This window comes from Fusarium subglutinans (assembly GCF_013396075.1).
Source record: "Fusarium subglutinans strain NRRL 66333 chromosome Unknown NRRL66333_c0000068, whole genome shotgun sequence".
Lineage (NCBI taxonomy): Eukaryota > Fungi > Ascomycota > Sordariomycetes > Hypocreales > Nectriaceae > Fusarium > Fusarium subglutinans.
In genome coordinates, this window is record NW_023502131.1 from 50,835 (window position 1) to 67,648 (window position 16,814).

General features: G+C 48.3%; 5 protein-coding genes across 5 annotated transcripts; 2 read left to right on the plus strand and 3 right to left on the minus strand.

The window, feature by feature from the left end:
* Window positions 1-77: 77 nt before the first annotated feature.
* On the plus strand, window positions 78-2,002 carry FSUBG_6509 (dihydrofolate reductase; the record flags this gene model as incomplete). Its single annotated transcript, XM_036684715.1, has 6 exons — window positions 78-111; window positions 165-243; window positions 293-333; window positions 390-863; window positions 1,332-1,441; window positions 1,535-2,002. 6 exons carry the CDS (start codon window positions 78-80, stop codon window positions 2,000-2,002), a joined length of 1,206 nt encoding a protein of 401 aa, XP_036537944.1.
* Window positions 2,003-2,205: 203 nt separating this feature from the next.
* Window positions 2,206-4,825, minus strand: FSUBG_6510 (3-oxoacyl-synthase II; the record flags this gene model as incomplete). Its single annotated transcript, XM_036684717.1, has 5 exons — window positions 2,206-2,771; window positions 2,822-3,275; window positions 3,517-3,603; window positions 3,653-4,375; window positions 4,424-4,825. 5 exons carry the CDS (start codon window positions 4,823-4,825, stop codon window positions 2,206-2,208), a joined length of 2,232 nt encoding a protein of 743 aa, XP_036537945.1.
* A 655-nt stretch (window positions 4,826-5,480) lies between these two features.
* FSUBG_6511 (sexual differentiation process isp4) lies at window positions 5,481-8,335 on the plus strand (the record flags this gene model as incomplete). The annotated part of the gene is made up of 7 exons (XM_036684718.1): window positions 5,481-6,203; window positions 6,244-6,629; window positions 6,676-6,894; window positions 6,995-7,190; window positions 7,245-7,450; window positions 7,582-7,796; window positions 7,848-8,335. 7 exons carry the CDS (start codon window positions 5,481-5,483, stop codon window positions 8,333-8,335), a joined length of 2,433 nt encoding a protein of 810 aa, XP_036537946.1.
* Window positions 8,336-9,842: 1,507 nt separating this feature from the next.
* On the minus strand, window positions 9,843-11,875 carry FSUBG_6512 (transcriptional regulatory; the record flags this gene model as incomplete). Its single annotated transcript, XM_036684719.1, has 5 exons — window positions 9,843-10,353; window positions 10,405-11,432; window positions 11,484-11,634; window positions 11,735-11,752; window positions 11,805-11,875. The coding sequence occupies 5 exons, from the start codon at window positions 11,873-11,875 to the stop codon at window positions 9,843-9,845; spliced, it is 1,779 nt and encodes a 592-aa protein (XP_036537947.1).
* Window positions 11,876-15,302: 3,427 nt separating this feature from the next.
* FSUBG_6513 (pyruvate dehydrogenase complex X precursor dihydrolipoamide acetyltransferase comp) lies at window positions 15,303-16,580 on the minus strand (the record flags this gene model as incomplete). Its single annotated transcript, XM_036684720.1, has 1 exon — window positions 15,303-16,580. The coding sequence occupies one exon, from the start codon at window positions 16,578-16,580 to the stop codon at window positions 15,303-15,305; it is 1,278 nt and encodes a 425-aa protein (XP_036537948.1).
* Window positions 16,581-16,814: the final 234 nt, after the last annotated feature.

The window sequence follows — 16,814 nt, forward strand, 5'->3', positions numbered from 1 at the left end:
TGTGTGTACCTGCAAGTACGGATACAAATCTCGTCATTTACCCATCGAATAACGCAAGAAAGAAGTATTGTGCTAAAATGGGTGGACGTATCGACTGCTACCTCGACATTGGTGAGAAGCCTAACTAACATCTCTACTTCCAGGGCAGCACTGATATATAACAGTGTCGTTCTACAGTTATGTAGGATATGCAGACTTGAGGCAGAACATGGGCAAACTTGCTGCTCATGGAGTACAAGTGAAGTATGCTCATTGTTATCCATGTCTTTGAGCAAATCGCTGACTTTTATAGCTTCATCCCTGTCTTTTTGGGCGGCATTATGCAGACGTCAGGTAACTACTCAACTATAGTGACCCGAATACCACAACTTCATCTTACATAGATTTAGGGAACCGTCCTCCATGGGTTCTCAAGGCCAAGGGGGAATATCTTGCTAGAGATTCATTCCGAGCTGCTGAGCGGCTTGGGCTCCCCTATCAAGGCTCGCCACCCGATATCGTTGCCATAGCAAAGACCGTGTCACCTCTCCGCGCCCTACACTTTATCAAGGAGAACTACCCAGAGTCAACTTATCTCGCTGCAATCCGATTACTCTTCCACAAGATCTGGCTGCCTCCTCATGTCAATCTTGCCGAGGACGAGAAGCTCATTGAAGCTCTCAAGGAAGCAACGGATGAGCTTGATGGAGGGTCTGGCAAAAAGCTGTTCTCTGATGAAGATGTTGAGAAGATCATGAATGGGAGAGAGAGCATGAAGGAGAGGGTCAAAGATCTTACTGGCGAAGCGGTTCAGAAGGGCGCTTTTGGAGCTCCTTGGTTGATTGTGACCCGCGATGATGGCAGGTTTGAGGCTTTCTTTGGAAGTGACAGGTAAGTCGTCGATGTGGCAAAAGAAAGAAGACAGAAACTGACTTTGCAGATTTAATCATATTTACCGGTTTTTGGGAGTTCCTTTCAAGGATGTTGAGATTTTGCCTCCATCAAAGTTGTGAGGGTAGTCCTACCTAGGTAGGTAGATGAGCTTGGTGGTTAGCAGGAAGAAATCATAAGCCTGGCACTGGATTTGTACCAACAATAAAGACAGAATTTATTGCAGATGAAACGAAACGCGGCCTATTACTCCCAAACGTAACAACAGTGAAAGATGTAGAATAAATATGTGACACATCGCCATGCCATGTCTCAGGTGTCATTTTAGTCCCATATCACCGTTACACACAAACAAATCCACTCAACTTAAGCCTCATCAACCCTCCACCTCTAACCTCACACACAGATTCATCATCACCCAACATCTTGAGCAATGCAGTCTCTCGAACTGAATCTCATAGTCGCGGCCACACGCAACATGGGCATTGGCCTCCATGGAACAATGCCCTGGCAAGGTCTACGCAAAGAGATGAAGTACTTTGCGCGCGTCACAACTCGGGTGCCACCACAGGTATGTATTACCCTTCCTTACTTTGCCAGCTATACATCGCTGCGTTGTCGCTATGTCGAAGATACCATGAGAGTCATGTACTGACTCGACCAGGCTCCCTCATCCTCCGTCAACGCTGTCATCATGGGCCGCAAAACCTGGGACTCAATCCCCACCAAATTCCGCCCTCTCAAAGACCGTCTCAACATTGTCATATCCCGCTCCGCACCTTCAAAGCTCCCCGAGACAATTGAGCCCTCTGAACCCGTCAGAGTTCAATCTCTTGAGCTTGCTCTTCAATACGCCCGTACTCATAGCGACGTCGGTCGAATTTTCGTCATCGGTGGTGCGCAGATCTATGACGCCGCTCTCAGACTGCCAGAAGCACGGCGGATTCTTCTCACGAGTATTGAGCGTGATTTCGACTGCGATACTTTCTTTCCTGTCGACTTGAAGGACGGATCATGGGAGAGAAAGTCCAGAGAGGAGTTGCAGGAGTGGACAGGTGAAGAAATTGAAGAGGGTGGTCAAGAAGAGGCTGGCACAAAATATGAGTTTCAAATGTGGGAGAAGCATGATTAGTAGGTAGTTGACTACGCAGAAATAATCACAACAAAAGAACATATATATGAGGTGGAATTTCATCAGGGAATTATTCATATACAACCGTTATGCCTAGGAAAATCCCATCATCCAGCGCCCTATTCATACAGCCTGCCCGTTCTATTCTTTTTTGTCATGTAACCCAGACATTCTTCTGATAGTACAAATCTTCCTTCCGCGCTCTAGTTTGCTGAAACCTTGGCTGTCTCCTCTGTTGATACAAGTTCCCCCTTCACCTCCTTAGCAGGAACACTATCCTCCTGCTGTCCGCCAAGTTGCTTCTCCAATCTCGTCCAGAACACATCCACTGGCTTGGCCATAATCACCGGTAATTGCGCAGCAAGGTTGCTATCCGAAACAGCCTCGAACTGCAACAGTGTCGATCTCATCCAGCCCACGATAGCAAGAAGAGCTCTAGGATCCGCATCAGCAGAACCCTTGAACAGGTTTCGCCAGATGGCGCTTGCTAGCATCGCATCGCCCTTGATGAGACCCTCGTCGTATGCTAGTAGGAGACCACGCCACTGAACGAAAATGTCCTTGAGGTATCGCTGGCGGAGGGCGCTCGATGTGATGTGGTGGTCAATGTGCATCTTCTTCTCGCACTCGAAGAAGAAGTGGTCTGTGAGCTGGTGCTGCCAGTTTTGGAAGCCCTCGCGGTCGAAGCAGCGTATTCGTGTGTTGATTAGGTAGAGGTGAAGCATGGTTACATGGGACCAGGTGCTAAAGGTTGGAGGAAGTTTAAAGACTGTGCAAGTCAGCATGGGACGAGTTCTTTGAGGTTAATAAGAGACGTACCGTGATGCCAGGGACTATCAGGGTTCAGAGAATGCCCAATCTCTTCACCATCCTCCGCAAGCTGCACCTGGTCATCTTTTCTCTCCTTCTCAGTGATATGATAATCTGCTGCCTTCGCTGAAGCCTTGAAAAGCTGCTCTGTCGCACCCAACACACGGTACGGCTCCGCCATGGACTTTCCAATACCCTTGAGGAGGCTTCTCGAGCTCGTGTTGCTGAAATGTCGTCGAGTAACAACCGCAGCGGGTGGAAGGAAATTCCTCGTCGTCGGTACAGCGGCTCGTGATGCGCCGGCTCGCATTGCAGCCCGGAGGACGGTCCGGGCCTGGGTTCTACATGTCTCGCAGGCCAAGCTCATTGTGAGAGTATGTTGAGTAGGGAAATTCGGCGTCAAGGGCCTGGGCAAGGCGGGATGAGAGGCACTTGGAGTGTTATCGTCATGGACCCTTGGATCCTAAGCTAGTAAGTTGAATCTGAAATTTTGTGACTGGTTCGGCTGTCGGCAATTTGGTGCGAAACGCACTGTATTCACTGTGCTCTATATCAATCGTGCGATCACTGGAGGAATTTGATCAGCAGAAATACAATAGTATACAGCTATTTTACATTTTACGTCAACATCATTGATATTTTGAAAACAACAATGAGCTATTTGTACCGCCAAAGCCAAAGCTATTGGATACAGCTACACCAACCGTCTTCTCTTGTGCTTCATTTGGCACAAAATTAAAGGCAGCTCCAACATCTGGCTTCTGTAGGTTTAATGTTGCTGGTACGACTCCCTGGCTATAGTTAGTGAATAACATCCTCACTGCTGTGAAGGTCACATACCTCGTGAATGGCTAGGATGCAAAATAAAGCCTCAATAGCTCCAGCAGCACCCAGCAAATGTCCGACTGCGCCCTTGGTGCTGCTGACTGTAACATCTGACTCTTTCTGATGGCCCTCTTCGCCCAGCATGATCCGTTTGATGGCCGACGTTTCCGCTACATCTCCAACATGAGTTGCTGTTGCGTGTGCGTTGATGTAGTCGACCTGCGAAGGCTTGATGCCTGCACTTTTGAGTGCTTTCTTCATAGCAAGGTATGCACCATGGCCATCTTCACGTGGTGCTGTCATATGGTGAGCATCACCGCTGCAGCCGTAGCCCTTGATTTCAGCATATATCTGTGCTCCCCGTGCTTTGGCGTGCTCTAATTCTTCGAGAACCACCACTGCAGCACCTTCAGAAACAACGAAGCCATTGCGGTCAGCATCAAATGGACGACAGCTCGCCATGGGATTGTCGTTATATGCTGTGGACAGAGATCTTGCTCTGCCAAAGCCAGCGAAAGTCAAGGGATGGATACATGACTCTGAACCACCAGCGACCATTACATCGGCGTCTCCCATGGTGATAAACCGTGATGCATCTCCGATTGAATGTGCACCAGTCGTGCAAGCTGTGGTAGCCGTGTGGTTCGGACCCTGGAAGCCGTATTTCATAGCCACATGTCCGGCGGCCATATTAATGAGAATCTTGGGAACAAATAACGGAGAGACCTTCTTGTAGCCCTGTCACATATTTAGCATAGGTTCGAAAATAACTGAATGGCTTCTCACGTCTTGATGGTGTACTAAACTGGTCTCGTAAATCTCGTCCAGATTTCCAATACCGCTTCCAAGACAAACACCTGTTGCCTCTTGCTGCTCTGCGTTCTTCGGCTCCCAGCCCGAGTCCCTGAGGGCCATGTCGCTAGCGGCGATGGCATATTGTGTAAATTTCGACATTCGTCTTTGCTCATTTGCATTGACCCAGTCCGATGCCCTCCATCGTCCTTCTCCATCACCAATGGGCACTAGCCCAGAGACTGTGCTCGTCAACTCTCTCCATCGCGCCTGAGGCTCGAGATCTGCGACGCTGACGATTCCGCATTCGTTGTTAATAAGACGAGTCCAAGTTCGCTTTACGCCAACTCCCAAGGGCGTGATGGCTCCAAGGCCTGTCACTACGACGCGACGCATCATAAGCCCATTCCTAGGTGAATGAGAGTCACAAGGGGACAGTTGTATCGTATATAAATCTTGACACTCTGTACAAATCAAGTCTTTATACAGGTCCAAGTGATCACAGGACGGTAGAGCTGATGGATGTTGTATAATAAAATCGATGGATTAATTGATCCAAACCGAAGTGGAATTTCCGTGTCAGGCTTAGTGCCCATCTTGATACAGGGGCATGTCTGAGGTACCTCTCATAAGTTCAACGGGAATCCTCCCGAACCTTGTCTTGAACAACATCCTCCTGAGTAGATCTCTTACCTTCTTCGGATTATCTGGAAGATTTGTTCCTTTGATTGTTTGATGCTGAACCAACAGTTTATATTGTTGTCAATTGTTGTTTGCTGACAGGCCTATGAGAAGACCCGAGCCTCAATAGACGCCACAAAGTGGTACAAACAAAAGGACAGTTCCCTCATATAACGACACGGCTTCAACAACACCTCGAGTCTCGAGCATTCAAAAACTCTTATACTCAGCTTAGAGACGTTTCTTAAATGAATAGAGTGAGTTCATATAAAAAAAATGCAATGTCTTTGAGATACTAATGTGGTATCAGAATCTCTAAACTGATAGCCCACTTTCCGATAACCCCGGGTGAGAAGAGCCAAATCTCACAATGCCAAAGAACAAGAAGCTAGGGTCGGTATTGCCAGCCGAAGCCGTTGGACAAAGTATGGGAGGTCCTAGTGGACGCTTATCCACGTCTCTTGAGATTGAAGACTCATCAAATGAGAACCTCAAGCATCGCCTTCATGAGTGGGCAGGCGAACGCAACGATGACGAGGCAGGTTCGGAATACGAGATGCTTATGGACCCAAATCTACCTCAGGAGTATGAGACGCGACGAAAGGGTTCAGGAGAGTCTGGTGATGAAGCAGCGCTGCTCAGTGATGATGCAGAAGACGAAGAGGAAGAAAACTCCCCTTATCCTGAAGTTCGAGCTGCGGTAAGAAACTTCGACGAAGATCTTCCATGCAATACAGTGAGAGCTTGGACTATCGGCATGATTTTCGTCGTTACTGGAGCGGCTGTAAATACGTTATTCTCTCTCCGCCAACCATCCATCAGTATTGGGCCTCTCGTCGCTCAAATTGTTGCGTGGCCTATAGGCAATGCCTGGGCGTTGTTAGTGACTGACAGGGAGTTCAACACTTTTGGTATAACGTGGACTCTGAATCCCGGCCCCTTTAATGTCAAGGAACACTCAATTATCGTTGTCATGGCCAGTGTATCATTCTCTGTTGCGTATGCCACGGATATCATCCTTGCACAGGTCATCTTCTACAAGCAGGACTTTGGTCTTGTGTTCCAGCTTCTCCTGACTATCTCAACGCAATCTGTGGGATATGGCATTGCTGGGATGCTACGCAAGTTCTTAGGCAAGTTGTCCCTATGTCACAGTGGTCCTTCAACTAACCTTAGAAGTCTATCCTGCATCCATGATCTGGCCCGAGAATCTTGTTGGTGTAACTCTTATGAATGCCATGTACGAGACAAACGACACACCAGACCCTGCCATTATAGGAGGCAGAATGCACAGATACAAGTGGTTCGCCATTGTAACTGCATGTTCCTTCGTATACTACTTCATTCCCGGCTTTCTCGCGCAATTTTTGAGTATCTTTGCTGTGGCAACATGGATGGCGCCCCAGAATCCTATTGTGAATCAGCTGTTTGGAGGGCAGACGGGTGTTTCGCTTCTTCCTATCACCTTCGACTGGACTCAAATAGCAGGATACGTTGGCTCGCCGCTCATTCCGCCGTGGTATGTCTGACGGAAACTCTTGACAGGTGTAGCTAATCGAGAAAAGGCATGCTATCGCCAATACCGTCATCGGAGTTGTTGTATTCTTCGTTATAGGATCATCCTTTCTTCACTATGGCGGAGCGTGGTATGCTGAGTATTTGCCCATGAGTGACTCCTCAGTTTACGACAATAAAGGAAACCCATACAACACCTCACGGATTCTCACGAAAAACTTTGAATTGGATGAAGAAGAGTACAAGAACTACTCACCCCTTTTTCTTAGGTATGATAATTTGTTCTAAGTCCTGTCCGTTGATTTGAGCTCTCGGCCACGAGCCTCAACTCAACTGCGATACAATGATGATCAAGACTAACATGGAAAGCACCACTTTTGCCATGTCTTATGGCTTGTCATTCGCTGCTATATCGTCACTAATTGTCTACACCTATCTGCACAATGGAAAGCAGATCTGGCAACAATGGAGAAACAGCACCAACGAGAAGCCTGACATTCACATGAAACTCATGAGAAAGTATAAAGAGGCGCCTACGTGGTGGTATATGTCCCTGTTTGCTATTGTAAGTCATGGTGCTGAGCGCCTCTTGTTGTGTGGTCGACTGACGATGAAGTAGATGCTGCTTATAGGATTCTATACAGTACTAGGCTACCCAACCAATCTCTCCTGGTGGGCTTTTCTGCTTGCAATAGCCATCTCTTTTGGTTTTGCTCTGCCTATAGGCATTATCCAAGCTGTTACAAATACTCAGATTGGGTTGAATGTCTTGACCGAGTTCGTCTATGGATACCTTCAGCCAGGCCGGCCTCTGGCGCTCATGATGTACGTTCAGCATCCGCTTCAAAACTCTTGTTTGCTAACCTATAAAGCTTTAAAACATACGGTTTTATAACAATGTATCTAGACTCTTTCTGAAGTGCCGAAAGAGCGAGGCTAGCTAACACTCACCCCAGGGCGCAATCACTTCGGTTTGTCTCGGACTTGAAGTTCGGACATTACATGAAAATCCCCCCTCGAACCATGTTCCTGTCTCAAGTCGTTGCCACTACATTCTCGTGCTTTATACAGATCGTCGTTCTAAATCTGTCCCTGAAAAGAATACCTCAAGTCTGCACTCATGAGCAAGTCGACCACTTTACGTGCCCCGGTGGCCGTGTCTTCTTTGCCGGTAAGTCATGCAATCCATTGCCTACGACTCCAGAACCTTCTAATTTGATAGCGAGTGTCATCTGGGGCCTTCTAGGCCCTGCACGCATGTTTTCCCCTGGTCAGGTATACTCTGGCCTCTTTGTCTTCTTCATCGTGGGTGCCATTACACCAATAGTCATCTATGTCTCAGCCAAACGATGGCCGAGGTCTCCGGTGCGATATCTCATGGCACCCCTCATATTTGGAGGTGCAGGGGCAATCCCGCCGGCAACACCGCTGAATTATCTCTCATGGGGCATTGTTGGCTTCGTCTTCCAGTTCTGGATCAAGAAGCGCCACTTCAGGTGGTGGACCAGACTCAACTTCCTAACCTCGTCAGCTCTCGATCTAGGTCTCGCCCTAGCGACTTTGTTCATCTTCTTTGCTTTTACGCTTCACGGTGTAGATCCGCCAAGCTGGTGGGGGAACAACATTGTCACTTCGACGATGGATGTCCAGGGGACCGCGATACAAGCTCATGTACCGGATGGAGAGCGATTCGGGCCCGAGAACTGGTGATGTAAGAGATGCATATGCATGAGAGGAACTATTGTATCTAGGTAAATCTGTTGGTGGCTGATGCATCTGCAGAACCGACCCATTCGATACAACTTATCAGCCAGAGACATATTGACTGCTGATGTTTAGAGTTATCTCAATGTACTCACTCAACAGCCAGTCAGACTCAACGTGGCGTGTGTCATGCAGATGGACAATAAGCCCGCCGCCCGCAAAGTCGAGAACTGAGACATATGTAAGACTGTACGGCATTGCATTGCCTGCCGGGGAAAAGTGCGCGTTATGTGGCTTGAAGAAGGGATATATCCATGTACCAGGAACCGAAACTAATCCAAACATTGCCTCTTTTGTTGCATCGCATGATTCGTTGCGAATACTGTATATACTACTCCGTAACTAGCGAGCAAACCTGCATGCAATACTGCGCAAGCATGTCATTTTAGCCTACGGCGGGCATATCAAACTGCAGTCTAGAATCGCTGAAGGAATATGATGTATCAAGCAAACATTATGCAAAAGGATGTATCCATGCGCTATGCAATGCAGAAGATTACCAAGCTGAAATGAAATAGCGTCTTGGTGTGTACTGTATTAGCTGCATTGCATACCTGTAGGTAGTGCATTTAGAGCCGAACAGCGACCAGTCATTTTTCAACTCACCGGGTTTCACCTTTATGATCGGTATGGGTGAGCAATGCTGAAGATCATATGTTGTTGTTGTTGTTGTCTCTTCTCTCTTCTTAGGCATCTGATTTGTGGTTAATTACTACTAACGTATGCAGTCGACTTCATATATCTAGCACAAGGCAGTTGATGCTACCACGGTGCGGTAAAGAAGCAAAATCGTATCTACTCATACTAAAATCATGGCAACATAAGTCTCAAACTAGGGGCAGATCACTTCTAGCCCATATGTCTCAATTGTATGGGCCTCAGGGGGGCAAGAAAACAACGGACCTTGATACAGGGTGTTAAAATAAACTTAGTAAAAGCTATCCTAAGCTTATAGGCTATATCACCTAAATCTTTTTGCCATTTAGGATCGAGGTCCTGAGTTTTCTTTCCTTTCTAGATAGGTCAAGAGCGGAATTCAGTCAATGCAGGGCCAACAGTCACCGCTTAACTCGGAAATTCTGTGGTGTTGAGTGACACATCAGCTACCCAGACATGATTGCAATTGATATCTATGGCAGATATTTCTGAAATGCGTCTCAAAACGCTCCTCTAGGACTAAAGTGACATCCGTATTTGACATCTGCCTCCCGATCCAGCACACTAACAATCCTTCCTCCTACGCCAAGTGTTAGACTCACCCGCTTTTGCCGAACTATTTTCATTTGCCTGCCGAATTTCTCGTCCATCAATTTCTCCTTTTCTCTCACTTGCTTGGCTACGTAAAAATATTGTTCATCCTGCAATTGAACCGCTTGGAACGGCCCATTGCATGCTTGGCCACCAGGTCATCGAGGACGGCCCAATTTGAACCTTGAAGATCGGTCAAGGCAGACTAATCCATGTCGATGCTGTGATCACTGAAATGTGAACTTTGTGAATACTCGGCAAAAGACTGAGATTGATTCATGTTGAAGTCGGTAGGCGAGAACAAGGGCCTTGATGTTAAGGAGCCTGAGTACACACCAGCTTCTTGTTTGATCGTGGTGTTGTTTGCGGACCCCGACCCGCGACGGCTATCGCACGAGGATACCAAACTACCACGAGGCATTTGCCGAAATGGAGAGCGATACTGACTAGGCTCGTAAGATGTCATCGGCTCGCGTTTGACTTTGTGAGTCTGTCTCCTCGAAGCCTGTCTTATAGCTTTCACTTGTTCTTGGCGTTCGACGTCATGCCGAAACAAGTCCAACTTGGAAGCGAACTGCTCTGCATAAGGGCTCGAGGCGTACCATGTTTTCAATATGAACATTGTGTCTTTTACCAACAACAAGTGCTCCTTTTGAGCGTAGATATCTGCATAAGTACTGCTAAGCAAGACAAGTGCCGCTTCAAATAAAACATAGCTGTGCTTTCGTGAGCGAATACTCAAGGCCGACAAGATGCAGCAGACTTACAGAGCAAGGGGGTCAGAATGGCGCAAGAGGTTGGCATGAAACCCCCCTTTCACCATTTCAACCGCTTGAAGTGATTGAGAGACGCATCTTTCAGACAGCCTATTGATTTGTGTCTGGATGCCATCTGAGGCGTTTGTCCCCATGAAGGATAAAAGGAAAAATGGGCGACAAAGGAGGATATTGGCGTAGAAGCCAAGTAAATGCACATGAATTTGAGATACCGTAGGCATTAAGCCGCTTGTCGTAAAGAATCCATCTTCTTGGAAACTTGGGTGAGCTTCTAGGTACTCCAGCATTTGATTCGGAATCTCGATCGCGACTTTGTCACATGAGTAAATGTTGTTCATGATATGACCAATCATTTTACATGCATCAATAGGGGGGTCGAGCATGTCCCTTTTCGGAACTTTGTTGGGACTCCTTGGTCGGTTGGGTGGCCTAAGGGAGGATTCGGAGTATTCGTGATCAGAGATGGCGAATGGTCTTCCTAAAGTTGCAGCCAGGAATCTGTCTAGGACAAACAGACTTCTCCAGACGTTTCTTCGTAAAACTCTGAGTTCCTCGTTGGCGGGGAACTGACTGATCTCAGACTCATGGCCTCGATGAATCCCAAGGGCGTAGGCAACTCGAACAGCTCGACCTGAGTCATTGTTAGCTTCCTTGATTCGCATACAAATACGATGAGACTTGCCGCAAAATTCATAAGCAGTATTCCTCATAGAAACAGACAGCATAAAGAACGACATCAAAGCGAGAGCTTGGAGACGCCAGAGGACGTCATCGTGATACTGAGACTTTTCGAAGGTACGGGTTGGGTGAGCCAGCCCCTCAGCTATAGCAAACAGCTGGTGTTTAAATTCCGGGCTCGTCGACTGTGCTGAATCACCAGAATCCAAGGCGAGCGCGACTGCAAGAACCAAACAGAGTATGCACCGATCGGGTCCCTGAACCTCATTCGGGTTATTCTGGAATTGATACAAGGTCAAGCTCATAGCTTCTGGGTTGACAATATCGATGAAGCTCCGTACCTAATGCGAACTTAGTTCTGTTCTTCCCTCTCGAGTAGCCCAACGACTTACGTGGTTGAAATAGAACTCGATCAAACTCGCAGTTGCACTCGGAGAGAGAAAGGACTGCATCCTAGGGGTCACGGGGAGTCTTTCTGGTAGACCGCTCCAATTGCTATCTGCCGTGAACTCCGAAGGGCCATCGCGTTTCTCGATTGTGTTCCTGATATGGTGCATGAAAGAGTGAGCAGTAGAACGCCCAACAAAGGCTAGTGCTTTTAGTAACAACTCCCAGGTCACTCCATAATAGCTAGCAGACTTACAGAGACGATTCTGACAATCTAGCAGCATGCAAGTGTGGGCAGGTATCTGAATCTCTTCAGATCCAGATACCGAAAGAAGTCGAAACCTGAAATCAAATTCGGGAGTTGCTGATCTTGCGAGGTTCCCTTGGATAGGTGCATCATGGACCGTATCCAGCGTACTGCAAAGCTCAGGCGGGTTAGAACGCTCTCTATAAGGGCTTTGCCTCGATGACAGACGAGGAGATTCGCTTGATGATACTGAGTCTGTACGACTCCTGTATTCGCAGTCCACTCTTCGTTTTCGACAATATTTACAAGGGCGAAGGCCATCACACTGTATGATAGAGTACGTGTTAGTAAACGCTTTTCCATCTGGCTATTTGCGGACCAGGTCGCCTATCTAACAAACTTGGTGTTTCGGGTAAGATCATATAGAGGAAACCATCCAGGAGTAGCTGCTCATTAACGAGGCCATGCTCCCTATGGTTAGGATATAGGAGTCGCTTGTGGCTAGGAATCAAGGGTATCATGAGGTCCGTTGATGGAATGGAAAGAAAGTACGTTGGTAAAGACAATTGGTTAGAAATTAGGGGGGGGGGGGGGGGCTCTTGTTCTTACACGTTGCTTACGCTGCCTGCATGCGTTACAGGCCTGCGCAACTCGTCTGCGCTTATCTGCTGGGACTCTCAGTCGCGTCATGCCAGATACAACTGTCAAGGTGGTACGCTTCAAAGATAATCTTTGGTCGCTTTATATAGAGGATATTGTTTCCGCAAAACAGTCCCGTAGTGTTGATCTAAGCTGATGCGTGTTGCAAAAGCAACTGGGTAGCTGGTGACTCAGTAGTCGTATCAATTGTGAGAGTCCTTGTACCTGAATTGTGAAATTCGGCCAGAAATGTCTGTGGCAGGCCCTGCCAAGGCTGTTCAAGATACGAAACTGGAAGACAAGGAGGACTGCCGCAACTGCAAACTCACTCTGGGGAGGTCTTGCTCGGTCGGAGGTCGTCTTGGTCAATATTGGATCCGAAGATGTTGGAGGCCAGAGCTTCATATATAGGGCTCTACCTTGGCAGGAGGCTTCTAGAGAAACAGCCCTGGATTTTACAAATGAGATGCAACGACAATGCAGTAGAGAAATGACACTGAGCATTAATGAGACGGCACAGCGGGACGGCAGACACTTTCTACCTATCTTGCTAACGATGGGGACTCAAGTCATCCAACTAGAAGCCGTACCAACAGCTCGGAACCAGGCTGTCTGATGTTATGTGACCAGATGAAAGCAGCGACGCTGGTGGGAGAGGTAGAGCAGACAATTGTGGCGTCCCATGGGCGTTCCATGGCGCATGGCCGCAGGAGCTGAGAGGGGCCCTGAGACGTACACAGTAGACATCCTCCTTGTCTTAGTGATCATCCTGGAACTTCTGGCTGCGAAGTCATATCATTGGCTTCAGACTGGGGTTGGGAGGTCCTGCAGTAAAGGGGAGGGGCAGATCTGAGACCAGAAGAAGCAAGTATATGCTATTGGAAGGGCCTCCTGGAATGAAAAGAACACTGTCTCTATGATCCTAGTGCGAAAGCCCAACATAATGGCTCCTCTAAGCTCGCGACGCGAGGTAAGGTAGTTGTAAGTCCTGGGTGGGGAACAGTCGCTCTGGATGATGAATCGATCCTGGGGGTGTGAGTTTCTCAATCGGAACTCAGAAAGTCTTGGTATTTCTGTTGGTTGGTCATTTCTCTCGTATTATGTCGAGCACAAGACTAGCGGTCTTTTCTCCCTCTGACCAGGCTGTTCATCGTGAAGAAGTTCAAGTTGCTGGTCCAGTCAGAGGAAAGAGAGAAGTCTGAGGTATCCGTATACTCACTTTGCTTCTTCCACGTGACGACCATTAGCTGCCGGCAAAGTCGCTTTGTGTAACTGGCCTTCCTTCACTTACATGCGGCCCGGGACGCCTTAGTCATCCATCCACTTGCATAGGTAGGTAGGTAAGTACCTCCCTCAAGGTACCTTATTGAAACTCAAGGCTCAGCCTGGCAAGGATGTCAACATCATCTTCATCTATGAGCATTCCGATCCCGCCTTATTCTTCTCTTCTCTTACCTCACCATGTCTTAGCTTAAGCGTTTGAACAAACAGGGGTCATTCATCGCCACTAGCATCGGTCGAAGGGGCAACTCCAGCCAGTATTAACACGCTTCTGCAGATAGCCGCTTGCTTGTTTTTCTCTCGCCAATCGAGAGACCTCCTCCACTGGTAACTTTTACAGTAACACGTCTTGAGGCCACGGCACTCTCCAGCTGCTTTCTATGTACCATAACCTTGTCCGCCGACCGGGTTCGCGGATTCTGTCCTATTCCCCGAGACACACCCACAGCCACTTTAGTCAACCAGTTCACGGATTGCAGTCCTAGTCTTGCCCACTTCCTTCAGTTGAGGCATCACTAATGCAAGTCGACAGGAAAGGTCAGTCCTCTCAGGGAGGCACTCGACTGTTTCATCCTCCTGCATGAATTGTTGATCACGATTCCTCACGATCCCTTCCATGAAAGACACTACTATAGGCCATGACCCATCTCCAAACAAACAATAGCTTAGCTGGCGTTGGTACGTGACTGATATACCCAATACATGCAGGCATATGGAGATGCGTTCACAATCTAAGGTACAGAGTAGACAACCCAAGGTGGGCCTTGGCATCTCGGCATTTCCCGTTCAACTCCGCAATAAAGCTGAATTAATTTCATGGTCTCGCCTTCAGCCGAACGCCGATGAATTATCAGAGATTGAAGGATGTCTAGGAACTTATGTGGGTTTGCTTGACCTTGCAGACGGGAACTACTCATCCGTTCGATCCAATGCTCCGATGGTGTGGACCAGATCGAAGGGATCTTCTTTGAATACGTTCACTACAAAGGAGCTCAAGATGAATAGAGATTGCGAAAATGATTGTATACAATACCACGCATCTCTGATCTCATATCTCGAAGCTCCATAGTTACTCCTTTGCTGAAAGACAATGATTTTCCTGAATGTATGGTGAATAAGAAGACAACTACATGGCAGCGGTATGAAACAAGGTACCTTAGACTGTTGGAGTGCCCAGTATATGTGGACTTGTAAGCATAATGATGGGAACAATCTCATGGACACATGATTGTCATGCCGTCATACTGGGATACACATTATCAAGGCGACAGATAGAAAGACTCTTAACGTCACTATCTACGAGGCTCTCATTTGAGGCAGACGGTACTTAATGGTTTCATTTTCGAACTCTTCTTTATCTATGGAACTCTTAGTCTTCGGAAACCGACTTGCCAAAGATCCTCCTGGGCAGAGGAAGAGGACTTCTTCAATACAGCATGAAAAACACAATATACCAAAGCCGAATGGCACAATGAACTATTTTATTAGATATGTGTTCTGGCATCAAACATGTTTCATCATTGGATTTGTTGTTCTGACTATCTGGCAAAACACCACTGAAAGGCGTAGGCGTAATACCAAGAGCGCGTTCCAAGCGCAATTACTAGCCATTGTCTATAGCAAAAATATCGATATATTACAGGGAATCTTCGTAAGCTCACAACACCAGTCGTCCTGGCTCCTCCTCCAGAATCACCTTGCAACGCTCAAGGAAGATTTGTGCTCTCTCCTCCTCTGCCTTGGGGACCACAAGAGTAAAGACATTGGCGCCGCTGGAGAGACCAGGGACGGTCTGGATGGCAGCAGGCTTGGGAGCAGACTTCTTCGGCGCGGCGAGGATGTCAATAATGTCAGTCTGCTTTCGGGCGGGGGAGAGAGGTGTGAGTAGGGAGGTGGGAGGGACAGCAGAGATCTGGGGTAGGTAGACGCCGCGAGAACCCTTAGCAGCCTTGATCTTATCGAGGCCGAGAATCTGGTCAAAAAGCTCGTTGGCGGTAGGGGTACGCTTGGTAGGAGGGAGGTCGTCGTTGGCAACCTCAGCAGCGCGGCCGACAAAGGTCGAGATGGGCAGGAAGACACCGAGGGTCTCGTGAATCCGTTTCTGGACCTCAACGACCTTGGACAAAGTAATGGGGATGGAAACTTCGAGGTTCTCAACCACGGGGGCCTTAGGAGCCTCAGCCTTAGCCTCCTCCACAGGCTTAGAAGGAGGAGCAGGCTTGGTAGCCACCTTGATATTGCTGAGGTCGAGGTGGAACAGGTTGTTGAAGTTGACCTCGTTGGCAGCGGGAGTCTCGGGGTTGATGCTGCCAAGGTAGGCAAGGATATCACCCTTGAGCAATCGGCCGTGAGGACCAGTGCCCTTGATCTTCTTGAGGTCAGCCTCACTGATGCCCTTCTCCTTGATCAGATGTCCAACTGAGGGCAGCAAGGGGTACTTGTGTTCGTAGGTATCGTTGCCAGTAGGCTTTGCGCTCTTCTTCTCAACGGGGTTCGACTCGGAGGGGGCGGTGCTCTCCTTAGGGGCCTGGGCGCTGGACTGTTCCTTCGGTTGCTCCTTGGACTGCTCGTCGGCGGGAATCTCGAGGGAGTTGATATCATCGCCGGCCTCAGCAATGACACCAATGCGTGTTCCAACCTGAACAGCCTTACTTCCATCACCAGCCATGATCTTGACCATGATACCATCGTCCTGAGCCTCAACATCCATGCTGGCCTTGTCGGTCTCGATCTCGAGCAGCACGTCACCGGCACTGAAAGCCTCTCCTTCCTTGACCTTCCATGTAGCAATGTTACCTTCGGTCATAGTGGGCGAGAGGGCGGGCATGGTGAAGTTCTGAGCGGCGAGACATCGCGTCGAGGTGGTGAAGCCTACAGCAGAAGATGATGTGTTAGTCGGTGCGCGACAAAAGGGTCCGAGGGGCTTTTTCAACATCGGGAAATGGGCAGAACGTACCACGAGCAACAGAAGACCGAGCAGTAACAGCTCGGGCAGATGCCCTGCATGCTGCTGTAAGAGAGGCCATTGCACAGCTCAATTGAGGGTGAAGAAGTCGAGATGAGGCGGTTGAGGGAGATTTTCGGTGCACGTAAGAGCGACCTCGGGGTGTTGAGGGATTGAGCTGTTGAGATATCCTTATTAGTGGGTCCAACGGTTTGGAAATTTTTG